General features: G+C 37.2%; 1 protein-coding gene across 2 annotated transcripts in view; it reads right to left on the reverse strand.

Annotated features, from left to right (window-relative positions):
- Positions 1-18,795, reverse strand: part of GABRA3 (gamma-aminobutyric acid type A receptor subunit alpha3) — a 316,285-nt gene that overhangs the window by 194,885 nt on the left and 102,605 nt on the right. For both annotated transcript variants that reach the window (XM_072743596.1, XM_072743595.1), the window contains exon 3: positions 7,854-7,975. In XM_072743596.1, the coding sequence (XP_072599697.1) occupies positions 7,854-7,975 (122 nt within the window). The remainder of the gene's footprint in view (positions 1-7,853; positions 7,976-18,795) is intronic.

Consider the following 18,795-nt stretch of genomic DNA (forward strand, 5'->3'; position numbering starts at 1 on the left):
AGTTTTCCTCTCAGCACTGCTTTATATAATATTTTTTATTTTGTTCAATTGAAAAAAGTTTTACATTTTCTTTTGAGTTCTTCTTTGACTCATGGTTTATTTAGGAGTATATTTCTTAGTTCCCAAGTACATGGGGATTTTCAAGATATATTTCTATTTTTAACTTCTAATTTTATTCCATTGTGGCCAGAGAACATACTTTATATAAGTTCCTTTAATTTTTTATGACAAAGAATATGGTCTATTTTGGTCAATGTTGTAGGTATACTTGACAAGTATGTGTATTCTGCTGTCATTGGTTACAGTACTCCATAAATGCCAATCAGGTCAGGCTGGTCGATAGTATGGTTCCTGTTTTTGCTACCTTTACCTATTTTTTGTCTACTATTATATGGCTTATTGAGGAGTGTTGAAACCTCTGTAATTAGAGATCACATTTCTCATTTCAGTTTTCAGTCTTTGCTTCATGTGTTTTTATTTTAAGATTTTATTTATTCATTTATGACAGACAGAGAGAGAGGCAGAGACATAGGTAGAGGGAGAAGCAGGCTCTCCACAGGGAGCCCAATGCAGGACTTGATCCCAAGATGTTGGTATCATGACTTGAGCTGAAGGCAGACTCAACTGCTGAGCCACCAAGGCATCCCACTTCATGTGCTTAGATGCTCTGTGATTAGGTACATAAATATTTAGGATTGTTATGTATTCTTAATGAATTGACCCCTTCATTGTGAAACAGCCTTCTTTATTACTAGCAATGTTTTTTTTTTGCTGTAATGTGTTTTTTTTCTGATATTAAAATAGTCATTCCAACCCTCTTTTGATTAGATTTGACATTTCCATCCTTTTATTTTTAACTTATTTACAGTTTTATATTTAAGGTGGGTTTCTCTAAGTAATTTTGGATCCTGCTTTTTAAAATGATCCAACTTCACCATCTTTGCCTTTTAAATTGGATGTTTGAATTACTTATATTTAATGTGATCATAGATATGGTTGCTATTGCTTTTCTATTTGTTTCACCTATTTTTATTACATTTTCCTGTTTTTCTATCTTCCTATAAATTATTTTTATTATTCCATTTCATAACATTTCATTCTTTATTAGCCATAATTTTTCTTTAAGTTCTACAGCACACACCCTTATCACAATATGCCTACAAGTAATATTATACTATGTCATGTGCAGTATACAAAACTTTTAACAGTATATTTCCATTTCATCTTCTCCTGGGCTTATGGTATTGTCATACGTCTTCCTCATATATATACTTCAAACCACACAATACACTGTTACTATTTTTGCTCTAAGTAGTCATTTATCATTTACAGAGATTTGGGAAAAAACTATTTTAAAATTACCCACATAGTTTTTATTTTTGTTGCTCTTTCTTCCTTTTTATGGATCCATATTCCTATCTGGCATTATTTTCCTTCTGCCTGACACATGTCCATTTACATTTCTTTTTTTTAAGATTTTATCTTTTTATTTATTGGAGAGAGAGTGAATGAGAGAGAGAGCACAAGTGGGGGAGGAGCAGAGGGAGAGGGAGAAGCTCCCTGCTGAGCAGGGAGCCTGACACAGGGCTCAACCTCAGGACCCTGGGATCATGACCTGAGCCAAAGGCAGACACTTAACCATCCGAGCACCCATTTACATTTCTTGTAGTACTTATACTGGTGATTTTTCCAGCTTCTATGAATCTGAAAAGGTGTTTATTGTGCCTATATTTTTAAAATATATTATCTCTGATTATAGAATTCTAGATTGACATGTTGTTTCCAGTACTTCAAAGCAGTTGCTAACTACATTTTTGCTTGCTTCTTCCTTTTTTTCCCTAAAAGCTTTTATTTATTTACTCATGAGAGACACACAGAGAAAGGCAGAGATATAGGCAGAGGGAGAAGCAGGCTCCCTGTGGGAATCCTGATGTGGGACTCTATCCCAGGACCCCAGGATCACTACCCGAGCCAAAGGAAGATGTTCAGCCACTGAGTCACCCAGGTGCTCCTTGCTTGCCTATTTCTGACAAGAAGTCTGCTGTCCTTCTAACATTTTTCCCTCTGAACATTTTATTTTACTGTTTCCTTTTAAGATTTTCTGTTTATCTGAAGGGGAGTAGAAAATGTATTTGAAGAAAAAATGTTGAAACATTCTAAATTTGATGAAAATTATAATTTTCACAAAGAAGCTTGACAAATAAGAAACATAAATAAAATTACACAAAGCGATGTGGTCAAATTGCTTAGAACTAGTGATACAGGTAAATATGATCCCTGTTACTCTATGTTAGCCAGAAGCACCATATTTTTCATGAGTAGTCAAACTCTACATGTCTACAACCAATTATTTTCCACCTCTTCCACTACCTTATATGTTTCAACCACAACTCCAAAAGAAATAGACTAAAACTAAATAGCCATGTTCCTCATCTGATGTTCCCTATTTTAGAAAATAGCACTTGGGAGGGACTTAAGATGGGGAGGACCCTGCTTGCCTCATTCCATCAAACACAGCTAGATCAACAAAAAATTATTGTGAACACCTAGGAAATTGATCTGAGTATTAAGAGAACAATCTGCACAATAGGAAGCAGAGATCATGGCAGGTAAGAGGTGCAGAAGATGTGAATTGGGGGAGAAAAAATCCACAGTGCTGTGGAGGAGAGGGGGCCTTTCCACAGAGAGAGGAGAAAGAGAGAAAGGAAGAGAGAGCAGTGCATCATGTCACACAATAAAAACACCCCCAAAACCACTGACTGGGAAATATGGAGGAACTGACTATCACAAGTTTTTACAAACAGGGGACCTCAAATTTTGAGGGTTTAGAAGTCCATACCATTCACAAGAGTCAAGCTGGGTGGGCAGCAGCACTTGGGGAGAAAGAGGGCAGAGGCTGAGGAGCAGACAGTGGACAACTGTCCACTGGGATGGTGGGGGACATGGTGTAGGGATCCCCTGAGTTGCACTGGAAGAGAATGTTTCCCTTCCTGGAGTACATCTGAAAGAGGACATATTGCCTCTCCAAGAATAAAAGACCCACCAGGCACTATTGAGTGGTCGTTCATCAGCAAGTGACACAATCATGTGCAAAGGGCAGATAACCTGGTCTCATCTTTTTATGGTGCTTCACCATAAACTCCAAGCACTTGTGTGGCCAGGCAACTGCTCTTCTGGGACCAAATAGCACCAGACACTGTGCTGTGAGGCTCTTCTCTAGAGGAGAGGAGGGGCTCTGTGCCTTGCCAGCTCTTTTAAGATTTGGAGTTTTAAATCCCAGCCATATGCCAGAGATAAAACACAGAAGAGTGTGGATCCAGGTATGCTGATGGCCTGGGCATAGGCAAGTGGAGGGCACGGAGGGGAGACTGTTCACTTGTCTGTGAGGGCTTTCTGAACAGAGGTAGATGTGACTTTCCCTCATGGGGACAAGAGAGTGGTGTGATGAGTGGTCTCACACTAGCATGGTGGGACTTCATGTAACAACAGAGCTCCCCCCATTGGAGGTGGAGCCATTTACACCAAACCCCACCCCCCATGCCCTCCAGAGTCATCTTTAGTAGGGTTGGACTGACTGTGAGCCATTACAGCAGGTATCTCTCCCAGAGGACCAGCACAGGGCCCCTACATGCACCAGGTCTACTGGTCATAGAGTGCTTCAAAGTGTCAGTTCCAGTTCTGGTGGAAATAGGACCAGGGTTTTTTTTTTTTTTCATCCCTTTGGAATCAGGTTTACAATTTTTGGCTTGTTTGTTTATTTCCTTTTCTCTTTTTTGGATTAGACTTTTTTCTTTTCATTTCTTTTTCTTTGGAATCAGGCTTATACTTTTTTGTCTGCTTGTTTTTCTTATTCTTTTTTCTTTTCTCATTTTTGGATCAGGCATTTGTTTGTTTGTTTGTTTGTTTGTTTGTTTGTTTTACCAGGCTTATTTTATGTATGTATGTATGTATGTATTTATTTATTTATTTATTTTAACCAGGCTTATTTTAACAGACAAAACAAAACACACTTAGTTAAAGGTCCAAACACATCCACACTGAAAGCAAGGAAGAACTCTGCCAAGCATTGACCTGTGGGAAAGAACAACCAAAACCCAACAGCAGAGTGCACACAGCATACACCAGAAACATTTCCTGAAGTGCCAGGTCCTATACAGTATGTGACCCCTTATTAATACAGCATTACTTTCAGGAGCAAGAAACATAAAAAGGTTTTATAATATGCAAAAGACACAAACCTAGATAAAGTGACAAGACAGAGGAATTCTCCCCAAAAGAAAGATCAGGAAGAAACCGCAGCCAGGAATTTTCTCAAAACAGACATAAGCAATACGTCTGAATAAGAATTTAGAAAAACAGCCATAACAACACTAACTAGACTAGAAAAAAAAAAGCATAGAAGACATCAGAGAAACCCTTACTGCAGAGATAAAAGACCTAAAATCTAGTCAGTGTCAAATAAAAACACTATAATTGAGATACAAAATTCACTGGATGTAATCACAAAGAGGATGGAAGAAGAAAAGAATGAACCAGTGATATAGAAGATAAAACTATGGAAAATACTGAAGCTGAAAAAAAAGAAGAAAACTATTAGATCACAAACATAGACTTAGGGAACTCAGCAATTCCATAAAGTACAATAATATTCATATCACATGAATCCAAGAAGAGCAGGAAAAGGGGACAGGGTTAGTTGAACAAATCATAGCTGAAAACTTCCCTAATCTGAGGGAAGAAAACAGGCACTCAAGTCCAGGAGGCACAGAGAACTCCCCTCAACACCAAGACAAATTATAGTGAAACCTGCAAAATATAAAGAGAGAATTCTGAAAACAGCTAGAGATACAAGGTCTTAACCTACAAGGGTAAACACATAAAGTGAGCAAAAGACCTGTCCACAGAAACATGACAGGCCAGAAGAAAGAGGCATGGTATATTCAATGTGCTAAATGGGAAAAATGTGCAGCCAAGACTACTTTATCCAGCAATGCTGTCATTCAGAATAGGACAGATAGACAAGATTCCTTGTCAGGGAATCTCTGACAAGCAAAAAATAAAGGAGTTCATGAACACTATACCAGCACTGCTATAAATATTAAAGGAAACCCTTTGAGCAGAGAGACCAAAGCAACAAAGACTAGAAAGGAACAGAGCCAATCTACAGAAACAATGACTTTACAGATAATACAATGACATCAAATTCATATCCTTCAATACTTACTCTGAATGTAAATGGGTTAAATGCTCCAATCAAAAGACACAGGGTATCAGATTGGATTAAAAAAGCAAGACCCATCGATAGGCTGCCTACAAGAGAATCATTTTGGACCTAAAAACACCTACAGATTGAAAAGGAGGGTATGGAGAAGCATTTATCACACTAATGGGCATCAAAAAAAAAAAAAAGCTAGAGTAGCAATCCTTATATCAGACAAACTAGATTTTAAACTAAAGACTGTAATAAGAGATCAAGAAGGACACTATATTATAAGAATTCTATCCAACAAGAAGATCTAACAGTTATAAATATTTATGCTCCTAAATTGGGAGCACCCAAATATATAAATCAATTAATAACAAACTTTAAAAAACTAATTGATAATAACACAACAATAGTAGGGGACTTTAACACCCATTTACAGATACAGACAGATAATCTAAGCAGAAGATGGACAAGAAAACGTCTTTGAATGACACAATGGAATAGATAGATTTAACAGATAAAGAACATTTCATCCTAAAAGCAGGTGAATATACATTCTTCTCAAGTGCACATCGAACATTCTCCAGAATAGATCACAAGTACAAAAAGATCAAGATCATACCACACCTATTTTCAGACCACAACACTAAACTTGAAGTCAACAAGAAAAAATTTGGAAAGGCCAAAAATACAGGGAGGTTGAAGAACTTCCTACTAAAGAATGAAAGTGTCAACCAGGAAATTAAAGAAAAAAAATTTTTTATACATGGAAGCAAAAGAAAAAGAAAACACAACAGTTCAAAACCTTTGGGATTCAGCAAAGGTGGTCATAAGAGAGAACTATATAGTGTTACAGGCCTTCCTCAAGAAACAAGAAGTCTCAAATACACAATCTAACTTTATACTTAAAGGAGTTGGAAAAGAACCACACATAAAGCCTAAAACCAGCAGAAGGGAAGTAATAAAGATTAGAGCAGAAATAAATGATATACAAATAGGGGCACCTGGGTGCCTCAGTTAAACATCTGCCTTCAGCTCAGGTCATGATCTCGGGTTCTGGGATTGAGCCCCACACCAGGCTCTCTGCCTGTCAAATTATTAATTGATTAATTGATTAATTAATTGATTAAAATTAAAAACAGCATAACAGATCAATGAAACTAGGAGCTGGTTTTTTGAAAGAATTAACAAAATTGATGATTTTCATTGATAAACCCCTGGCCAGACTCATCGAAAAAAAGAAAGGACCCAAATAAATAAAATCATGAGTGAAAGAAGAGAGATCACAACCAATACCACAGAAATACAATTATCAGAGAATATTATGAAAAAACTATATGCCAAAAAATAGGGCATTCTGGAAATGGATAAATCCCTAGAACACATACACTATCAAAACTGAAATAGGAAAACACACACACACACACACACACACACACACACACACAATAGAAAAATAAAATAAATAAATTAAATTAAATTAAAAAAGGAAAAAAAAAGCTTGAACAGACCCATTATCAGCAAAGAAACTGAATCAGTAATCAAAAATCTCCTGACAAACAAGAGTCCAGGGCCGGATGGCTTCCCAGGGGGATTCTACCAAACACTTAAAGAATACCTATTCTGAAATGTTCCAAATATTAGAAATGGAAGGAAAACTCCCAAATTCCTTCAATGAAGTTGGCATTACCTTAATTCTGGATTTGGAATTAGGAAATAGGAATTTGGTAAAAGGAGAAATACAGGATAATATCCCTGATGAACATGGATGTAAAAATTCTCAGTAAGATACTAGCTAATAGCATCCAACGGTATATTAAAAGGATTATTGACCATAGCCAAGCGGGTTTTATGCCTTGGCTGTAGAGGTGATTCAACATCCACAAATCAATCAATGTGATACACCACATTAATAAAAGGACAAGAACCATATGATCCTCTCAGTAGATGCCAAAAAAGCATTCAACAAAAATAGCATCCTTTCTTGATAAAAACCCTCAACAAAGTAGGGATAAAGGGAACATACTTCAACATCATAATGCCTCCAACTAAGATCTCACCTGGCCACTAGCTTGCTCCTCATTGGAATTTCAGGCTGATATGTGCTTGGGGTTTTGAAAACAAAAGCATGTTTCTCAGATATGCCTGGGCCATGCCTCCCATTCAGGCAATGATTGGTATTTTGTTACCAGAAATGGGCTTGGCCAAATATTGTGGTATGATGCCCTATATGCATTTAGCTAAGTGGAATTCAAAAGTTTCCAAAACCACACCAGAGAGATTGAGCATTAAAATGAAGGGTTAGGGATCCCTGAGTGGCGCAGCGGTTTGGCGCCTGCCTTTGGCCCAGGGCGCGATCCTGGAGACTCGGGATCGAGTCCCACGTCGGGCTCCCGGTGCATGGAGCCTGCTTCTCCCTCTGCCTGTGTCTCTGCCTCTCTCTCTCTCTCACTGTGTGCCTATCATAAATAAATAAAATTTAAAAAAAAATAAAAAAATAAAATGAAGGGTTAGAACTAATTTCTAGTGCTCAGAGGGAAGAAAGTCAACTTTGCACTAAAATCATTGGTCAATAGAGTGCTGAAGTTACCTTAAGAATCTTTTTAGATGGCAATAGGCAAGAAAAGATCTCAAAATAGTAACTGACCTCCAAGCCCAGGTCGTAGTCGGTTGTCATAGCCATCCAGAAGACGATCTAAGATTCTGGTGAATATAGTGATGTTGTCAGTGCTGTCATCAGGAATATCTGGGGCATGCTTAGGAGAGAGTCTGAGACAGTGGAAGAAAAAGAGATAAAAATATAAGAATTCTTAAAGGAAACAATTACATGGTTAAACACTTTAAGAAGATTTCCATCAAAAGAGTGGGCCAATTAAACAGCCTTGTATCTTAACCAAATCAGCGCTTCCTATTCATCACAATGATTATCTGTAATAAAAGGCAGATGCTGGTCACTATACTTGAGCTCTTACTTCAGCAATGGCAAGAGTTTAACCAAACATGCTCTACCCCCAACCTAGTACTGAAAAAATACAAACAGCAATTGTTAACAGAAGGTGTTTGGGAACAGTACCCATCATAAAGTCATTCACCAAGGAGCACCTGGGTGGCACAGTTGGTTAAGTCTCCAACTCTTGGTTTCAGTTCAGGTTATGATTTCAGGGTCATGAGATTAAGCCCTGGGTTGGGCTCCACACTTAGCCCAGAATCTGCTTAATACTCTCTCTCCTCTATCCCTCCTCCACCCTGCCAAAATAAACAAATAAACAAACAAACAAATAAATAAATAAATAAATCTTCAAGAAGAAGTTATTCACCAAATTGTGTACATGAATGAATAGTCCTCAAAATTAAAAAAAGAAAATTGTTACAAAGAACTTATCCTTTCTAACCTAGAGAAGCATAAGTTCACAGAACAACAGAGCGAGACAGACTGTTGAAGTACATTTAGTCTTCCTACCTACCACCCTATAGAGATAGAGCAACAAAACAATAGTACTCCATTAAATGTTAAAGCTACCAGGCCTCTTAAGAGATTCCCTAATTTTTCTCATTTTATACATGGGGAAATAAGCTCAAAGAGGATACCACCAAATCTGCCCACAATCATATTGCTAGTGAGAGGTAGAAAATAGAACTGGAATCCAAGTTTTCTGATTTTCTTTTGACCCTCAGCTACTGCCTGCTTCTCCAGTTTGGATGCCTTCTGTAAGCCTTGCCAAGCGCCAGGCACTTTGCTAACCACCTACTCAGGTCCAGATTGACTGATACTTTCACTTTGTGAGGAGGGGCTTGTTGTGGTTTGACAGAACTAAAAATGAAACTCTCTGGGTAGTTTAAGAGAAAAGGAGGTATAGTGAAACAGATGGCTGTTGCTAAGGATCAAGAAGCATGGTGTAGAATCAATAATCTAAGAGCCAGGAATCCTGGTTCTACTCCCAGCTGTATTCATAATTTGAAATAGAATATTAAGCAAGTTATACTATTGAATCTCCATTCTTACCATAGGCCCAGAAAGTTTCCATTAATAGATATATTATAATGGTTCCCAACATGCAGTCAGTCATGTCTATAAAAAATATAAGGTAACAGTTGAGAAGGAGTCTCAAGAGAATCTATATGTCTTCCCACAAATATTTATTCTTAGTGGCTACAAAAGTTCCTTTTATGAAAAAGACCCTGAGAAAAATCTACAGAATAGAAACATCAAAATTGAATAGTTCTCACTCTAAACTGCCACTCTCCAGCAGATAATCTTGGAAAAGTCATTTTAGACCTCAATTTCCTTAATTTATAAACTTAATTCAATTCACTTAATCATTCAATACAACTTTAATAAGCATCATCTATGTGCCTCTAACTGTTTAGGTGTTGTGATAGAGAATAAAAAAGGTAAAACAAGAGAAGTAATCATTCCCTTACTTACAGGGTTGCTGAGAGCATCAAATGATAAGATATATATATATATAAGGAAAAAGGGAACTTGGCTTAAAGAGTCTAAAGACATACATTTGAATTTATTAGTGTGACCTTAGGCAAGTCATATGACACCTCTAGTAATAGCTTTCTCATCTTTAAAATTAAAATAACTTCACATATAAATTGTATTAATATTAAATAATATATTAAAATTGCCAGGCTTAATGTTTAATATCTGGAAGTATTCAAAGATTTTTTTTCTTTTTTGAAATAGTACTGTATGCACTTCAGTGCATTATTCAAATGCAAATAGTAACAACAAATATTGGCACCACTATCAGCCAAAAACCATAAAGAAAACTCTGGCCAGAGAGGCACTGGAACCCAAAGGAGAGTAGAGATGATTGGCTGGTTTAGTGGATAGAGCACTAGAAGTGATACCATTACCTCATTGGGAAGGGGGAAGAAAGAAGAGAACTATAGTGCAGAGCTAACAAACTGACACTAATATGTTGAAGAGATAAATACAGACACCCTTCAGATGACAGACCACACTTAGCTCAATCCACGAATATTCTGAATCCATCTTACATAGGCTGTGGAGAGAGAGGCTCAATTGATTTTGTGCACATTACTTACTCATTATCCCTTAACTTACATTGTGGGGACCCTTAGCCCTGGTTAGCCTAATTCAATTCCTGGAAAATAGATCTATAAATTGAATGAAAAACAATTTCCTTGATTATTGAAGTAGTTAGAAAGGAGAATCCTCACAGAGTTATAGATGAACTATAAAGGGCTTCAGAGATTATATCCACTCCAGGTGGATTGATAGATGGGAATTCTAAACCCCCGAACATCATTTTTTAATTGCCCCGAATGTTAATGGGAAAAACTAAAATTTGGAACTAGAATTCTTGAATATGAGGCTAATACACTATGATACCTCTTTTACTGAAATACTAACTTCCATGGCAATGCATTTCCATTCTTTGCTAATGTGTTGATTATGCTAGCAGAATTCCACACTAATAACCTTTAAACTTTTAAGCAAAAAAAAAATATTTCTATTAAATATCACTCCAAAGCAACTTTCAATAGCTTTCTCTGTGATTTTGCACTTAGTTATTGGTCATTTTTTCTTCTAATGTGCACTAAATTATTGCAGAGTTGGAAGCTTTAATCTAGAACCCAAGTCAGAACTGAAAGTTCTGTAGTTTGTTCCAATCCAAAGTAGTCTTCGGGAACAAAAAAGACTCTTGGTATGTCAGAATTATGGAGAGACTTAGAGATCATATAACTATTTTGTTTCCATTTTACAAATGAAGCACCTAAGACACTGATGAGAGAAAGACACTGTTCAAAGCCACATGCATATTAAGTTGATAAAATTGATGTGACTGTGCCTGTTTTGCCTCATATCTGTTATTACCAATTGGATTTAATATTAATAATCCATTGTTTGAACATGAAAATAATGTTATTAATATACAATGTATAGGTATGGAAGGTTTAGTCATTTTTTAGTTCTAAAGATGTAATAGTGGTAAGTCCATAGGATTAGAGTAAAATGAACAGAGTTTTAGTCCTGCATCTGCCACTAACTGTGTAACCTATTTCCTTACATGTAAAATGCAGATAATAATATCCTATTTTAGAAAGGTTTTGGAAGAAATAAGTAAATAAGATAACAAATATAAATTTGCTTTGTAAATGGTAAAGCTCCATATATATTGAGGGTTGTTCTTTCCTTTCCCTGCTGCACCCCCACACACACACACACACAAACTTCTGAAAATGTAGTGAGAAACCTTTGGAATATAATCAATAATATTGTAACAACATTACATAGTGATAAATGGTAACTATACTTATCCTGTTGAGCATAGATTAATGTATAGAACTGTCAAAACACTATGTTGTACACCTGAAACTAATATAACATTGTATGCCAACTATATTTCAAATTAAAAGTAGTATAACTGAACCTTCTTAGTCTTTTAAAAAAATAAGTTATGTTCAAGAAAATATACTTCAATAAATGGATTAATATACAAAAAGAAATACAGGCACCCTTATGCTATGGGACAATTAAGAACATTAACCATTTTGGGACTAAGCCCAGGATATTGGTGTAACAGCATTATTTCAATACCTTGAGGATGTAGGTATATATATGTTTCAGGGAAGCAGGAGAGGCACAGATGGAGCTGCTGATACAGTTCATATAACAACCCAAAGAGAAGAGAAATTTACTTTATTAAAAGGATGGCATTTTCCCTAATACTGTATATCTCCTGGAAGAGAAGAGATTTTTAAAAATAAAACAAATTGTAGGAATTAAGATGGTGGAAGAGTGGGGACCCTAAGTTCATCTGGTCCCTGGAATTCAGCAAGGTATCAAATCATTCTGAACACCTGAAAATCAATTGTAGATTGAGAAAAAGAAATGCTGCAATTCTTTTCTACAAATAGAAAAGTGACCACGTTTTGGAAGGTAGGAGGTGTGGAGACTTGAATCCTGGGTGATATGTCAGAGGATATGGTGGAGTGGAGGGAGCCAGCTTATGGAGTCTATCACAAAGTATTATAAGCTGTGGAGTGCAAAATCAGAACTTTTAGAAGTCTGCTACAGTGGGGGACGTCCATGGCTTAAAGGTGTTCAGGTGGTGAAATGGGTAGAAATCTCATGTGTAACAGTGTGATCTCAGGATCCCCGGGGTCACAAGAAGAAGGGAGGTGCCTGAGTGCAGCAGAGCTCCCAGGCAACAGAGTGGGGAAGCCAGCTGAAAACAGCCTAGGCACCGGCCTTTTGCTCATAAACTGCAAACTGACGCACAACTGTGTGACCACTCTCTGGGCAGGGGTCCAGCAAAAGTCAGGAGCATAGTGAGACTCCCCTCCCTCCTCTGGAAGGAACAGTAGGGAGTCCATGTTGGAGGAGTCAGGAAAATCTGGAGACTTGAAATTTAGTTGTGTGCCTGAATAAAAACACTCAGTTACAGGATGGGTGAACATAGTTCAGACAGAAACCAAGGAGACAAGAGTGACTGGACTCTTGTTTGTCAGAAGATACTTGATTTCTTTGCTGGTTATAGATCTGTTCTTATTTCTATTTCTTCCTGTTTCAGTTTTGGTAGTTTATGTATTTCTAGGCATGCATCCATTTATTCCATATTGCCTAATTTGTTGGCATATAATTGCTCATAATATTCTCTTATAATTGCTTGTATTTCTGTGGTGTTGCTTGTGATCTTTCATTCATGATTTTATTTTTTCTTTTCTTTTTGCTAAGTCTGGTTAGAAGTTTGATTTTATTAATTCTTTCAAAGAATCAGCTCCTAGCTTTGTTGATTTTTTCTACTGATTTCTTTTTCTATTTCTATAGCATTGATTTCTGCTCTACTCTTTATAATTTCTCTTCTTCTGCTGAATTTAGGCTTTATTGGCTGTTCTTTTTCCAGCTCCTTTAGGTGTGAGTTTAAGTTGTGCATTTGAGACTTTTCTTGTTTCATAAGGAAAGCCTGCGTCACTGTATACTTGCATTTAGGACTACTTTTGCTGCATTCCAAACATTTTTAACTGTTTTGTTCTCATTTTCTTTTGCTTCCATATATTTTAAAAATTTATCCTTAGATCCTGGTTGACCCATTCATTCGTCAATAGTATGCTCTTTAACCTCCATGTATTTGTGGTCCTTCCAAATTGTTTCTTGTAGTTGACTTTAAGTTTTAAAGTATTGTGGTCTGAAATATGCATGGAATATCTCAATCTTTTTGTACCAATTGAGACATGATTTGTAACTCAGTATGTGACCTAGTCTGAAGAATGTTCCATGTGCACTTGAGATGAATGCATATTCTGCTGCTTTAGGATAAATGTTCTGAATATATCGTTATTTCCTTCTGGTCCATTGTGTCATTCAAAGCTACTGTTCCCTTGTCCATATTCTGCTTAGATGATCTATTATTGTGAGTGGACAAGAGTTCAGGGCCAGATGGCTTCCCAGGGGAATTTCTACCAGACGTGTAAAGAAGAATTAACACCTATTCTTCTGAAAACATTCCAAATATTAGAAATGGAAGGAAAACTTCAAAATTCCTTTGATGAGGGAAGCAATTCCTTGATCCCCAAACCAGGCAAGGCCCAATATAAAGGAAAATTACAGGCCCATATCCCTGATGAACATGGATGTAAAAATTCTCAATAAAATACTAGCTAATAGCATCCAATGGTACATCAAAAGGATTATTGACCACCACCAAGTGGGTGTTATTTCAGGGCTGTAGAGGTGATTCAACATCCACAAACCAATCAATGTGATACACCACATTAATAAAAGACAGGACAAGAACATTATGATCCTCTCAATAGACGAAGAAAAAGCATTTGACAAAATAGCATCCTTTCTGGATAAAAGCCCTCCACCATGTAGAGATAGAGGGAACATATCTCAACATCATAAAGGCCATATATGAAAGACTCAAAACAAATATCATCCTCAATGGAGAAAAAGCTTTTCCCCTAAAGTCAGGAACATGACAGGGATATCCACTCTCACCACTGTTGCTCAACACAGTACTAGAATTCCTAGCCTTAGCAATCAAACAAAAAGAAAAGGCATTCAAATTAGCAAAGAAGAAGTCAAACTTTCACTCTTTATAGGTAACATGATACTCTATGTAAAAAACCCAAAAGACTCTAGAAAAAAAAATGCTAGTACTGATAAAGGCATTCAGTAATGTCACAGGATATAAAAACCAATGCACAGCAGTCAATTGCATTTTTAGACACTAACAATGAGGCAGAAGAAAGAGAAATCAAGGAATCAATCCTATTTACAATTGTACCAAAAAATATATGATGCCTAGGAATAAACCTAACCAAATTGATAAAGAATCTGGACTCTGAAAACTACAGTACACTTATGAAAGAAACTGAAGAACACACAAAGAAATGGCAAAACATTCCATGCTCAAAAACTGTTAAAATGTCTATAGTACCCAAAGAAGTCTACACATTTAATGCAATCTCTATCAAAATACCATGAGCATTTTTCACAGAGCTGGAACAAACAATTCTAAAACTTGTATGGAACCAGTTAAGACCCCCAAATAGCCAAAATAATGTTGTTAATGTTAATATGACAATGTAAACATAATGTTAAAAGAAAACCAAAGATGGAGACATCACAGTTCCTGACTTCAAGCTGTTTTAAAAGATGTAGTCATCAAGACAGTATAGTACTGGCACAAAAACTGACATATAGATCAAAGGAACAGATTAGAGAACCCAGAAATGGACCCTCAACTCTATGGTCAACTCATTTTTGACAAAGCAGGAAAGAATATCCAATGGAAAAAAGACAGTCTCTTCAACAAATGTTGTTGGGAAATTGCACAGCCAAACACAGAAGAATAAAACTGGACCATTCTCTTACACCATACACAAAATAAACTCAAAATGCACGAAAGACCTAAATGTGAGACAAGAATCCATCAAAATCCTAGAGGAGAATATAGGCAGCAACTACAGTGACTCTGTTTGCAGTAACTTCTTGCTACACATGCCTCCAAAGGCAAGGAAAACAAAAGCAAAAATTAACTATTGGGATTTACTCAGGATAAAAGGTTTTGTTCAGCAAAAGAATCAGTCAACAAAACTAAAAGGCAACCTACAGAATGGGAGAAGATATTTGTAATGACATATTAGATAAAGGGCTAGTATCCAAAATCTATAAAGAACTTGTCAAATTCAATATCCAAAACACAAAAATCCAGTCAAGAAATGGGCAGAAGACATGAACAGACATTTCTCCAAAGAAGACATACAAATGGCCAACAAGCACATGAAAAATGCTCCACATCACTTGGCATCAGGGAAATACAAATCAAAACCACACTGAGATACCATCTCACACTCATCAGAATGGCTAACATTAACAACTTAGGAAAACAACAGATGTTGGAAAGAATGAAGAGAAAGAGGAACCTTATTACTGTTGGTGAGAATGCAAACGGATTCAGCCACTCTGGAAAATAGTATTGAATTTCCTCTAAAATTTAAAAATAAAGCTACCCTATAACTCAGCAATTGCACTCTTAGGTACTTATCCAAAGGATACAAACATAGTGATTTGAAAGAGCACATGCAGCTCCATCCACGTTGAAGCAAATGGTGGGTATTTGTCGTTTCTAATGGCTGAGTAATATTCCATTGTATACATAAGCCATATGGAACTGGAGGGTATTATGCTGAGTGAAATAAGTCAATTGGAGAAGGACAAACATTATATGCTCTCATTCATTTGGGGAATATAAAAAATTGTGAAAGGGAATAAAGGGGAAGGAGAAAAAATGAGTGGGAAATATCAGAAAAGGAGACAGAACATGAAAGTCTCCTAACTCTGGGAAACAAACTAGGGGTAGTGGAAGGGGAGGTAGGCAGGGAGCGGGGGTGAATGGGTGATGGGCACTGAGGGGGGCACTTGACGGGATGAGCACTGGGTGTTATTCTATATGTGGGCAAATTGAACACCAATAAAAAATAAATTTATAAAAATAAAAAAGTCACAGAAAAATAAATAAATAAATGGTTTAAAAAAAGAAAGAAAGGGCACAAGCACTCCAATGTTTATAGCAGCAATATACACAATAGTCAACCTATGAAAGAGCTCAAAAATATCCTTAGACAGATGAATGGATAAAGAAGAAGTGGTATATTTATACAATGGAATATTACTCAACCACAAAAAAAGAATGATATCTTGCCATTTGCAAAATGATGTGGATGGAACTAGAGGGTATAATGCTAAGTGAAATAAGTCAGAGAAAAATAAACACCATATGTTTTCACTCATGTGGAATTTAAGCAACAAAACAGATGAACATAGGGGAAGGGAAGGAGAAATAAAATAAGCCAAAAACAGAGTAGGAGGCAAATCATAAGAGACTCTTAACTATAGGAAACAAAGAATTGCTGGAGGGAAGGTGGGTGGGGGAAGGTGGGAATTGGGTGATGCGCATTAAGGAGGGACCTTGAGGTAATGAACACTGGGTGTTGTATACAAATTACTAAATTCTACCTCTGAAACTAGTAATATAGAATATGTTGACCAAATTGAATTTAAATAAAAAAATAAAAACAAATAAAACAAATTCAAAATTACTGCACAAAACATGACACCAGCAAGAAAGAGGGCTCTGACCAACTGCTGGGGCCAGGTTCCTTCTATACTGCAATGCACCTGCAAGTCCTAAATCAAAGCTCTGAGCCATCACTGCAAGGTACTACTGCTAATGTGAGCCCTACCCCTAAGGTTTCAGGTTGGGTGTCTGACCCCTAAGAGCTACAACCAGACTACCATTGCCCTGAGCTTCATTCCTTGGATCCTACATCACATGGCTCTCAACTGACATTGCCAGGGCTGTGCTGCCACTGTTGTACCCAGTTCCCTGAATCCCTACATGTTTTTAACAGACCACAAAAAGTTGTGCTGCTGCTATCCTGTAGCTTCCCCTGGAGGACACAGTTGAAACTTTGATCAACTATCTCCAGATTGTGCTAGCACAGCATCCTGACCCCTGGATCCAAGCTACCACTGTACTCTGTCATCCCAGGGCCCATGCCACTGCTGTATTCTCTCCTACCAGCTAGAATTATAGCAGTAATCCCCTGAGACCAATGTACTGGTTCCATGAGACATATATGTAGGCCCACACCCTAGATACTAGTGCCATAGCTGCAGCAACTGTGCCTATGCCCCAGGACCCCGGTGCCATGGTAGTTCCACATGACCTGATTCTACAACATTGGTTCTGAGTATCAGGAAACCCAACCTGGCACTGGGAAGGATCTTCTTAGCTAGAAATTCTTCCCATGGGCATAAAAGGAGAGAGGCGAGAACAGGAAGACCCCAGCAGCCTCAGCCTCTGAAGATATAAAAAGCCCTACCTGCTACTACTACCTGCAGGGCCTCTATAGCCTTAGCCATAGAAGATCCCTATAGTCTGGCCAATGGCAATCTCAGCCAGTAGAATAGCACAGAGACTGTATCACTATGCCTTCTCAGGAACCAAAGATGCTGGATCCCACCCAGCTGGCACCTTTAGAGTCATCTCTATGTGAATGTCTTTTACTAATAAAGCCAATTTGAAAAGATTGGGAGAGGTAACAGTACACGTAAATGCACAGACATCAATGCAAATCCATCAAAAACAAGAAAAAGCAAGAAAATATGACACTATCAAAGGACAAAATAATACTCCAGTAATGAGCCCCAAGGAATAGAGATTTGTGAGTTATCTGAAAAAGAATTTGAAATAATGATTTTAAGTAAGCTCAGTGAGCTTTGGAACACAGATAGACAAATCAATGAATTCAGGAAAATAATACAAGAACAAAACGAGAAATTCAACAAACTAGAAATAATTAAAAGAACCAAATAGAAATTCTGGAGATGAAGAATACAATGAATGAAATAAAAAACGCAATAGATTTGTTTCAACAGTAGGATCAATTAGGCAGAAGAATCTGTGAGCCTGAGAACAGGTCTCTTAATATTATCCAGTCAGAGGAGAATAAAGAAATTAGAATTAAAAAGAGTGAACAAAAGACTACATGAACTGTAGGACATAATCAAAAGAAACAATATTTGGGGATGTCTGGGTGGCTCAGTGGTTGAGTGCCTGCCTTCAGCCCAGGATGTGATCCTGGAGTCCCAGAATCAAGTCCACCATCAGGCTCTCTGCATGGAGCCTGCTTCTCCCTCTGCCTACATCTCTGCCTCTCTGTCTCTCTCTGTAGGTCTCTCATGAAAAAAATTTTTTTTAAAATCTTTAAAAAATATTTGTATTAAGAGAGGAAAGAGGGGGGAAAAGGGATAGAAATTTTATTTTAAAAAAAAGAAATTTTATTTAAAGAAAAAGTGGCTGAAAACTCCTCAAATCTGGGGAGAGTTATGGTTATCCAGGTACAGAAAGTTCATAGATCCTCAAACAGAATTCAACTTAAAAATATCTTCACTGAGACACATTATCAAGCTCTCAAGAATTAATACAAACTTGAAAGCAGCAAAAGAACAAAAGAGACACCTAACTCTGGGAAATGACCAAGGGGTAGTGGAAAGGGAGGTGGGCAGGGGGTTGAGGTGACTGGGTGATGGGCACTGA

This window comes from Vulpes vulpes, chromosome X (genome assembly GCF_048418805.1).
Source record: "Vulpes vulpes isolate BD-2025 chromosome X, VulVul3, whole genome shotgun sequence".
Lineage (NCBI taxonomy): Eukaryota > Metazoa > Chordata > Mammalia > Carnivora > Canidae > Vulpes > Vulpes vulpes.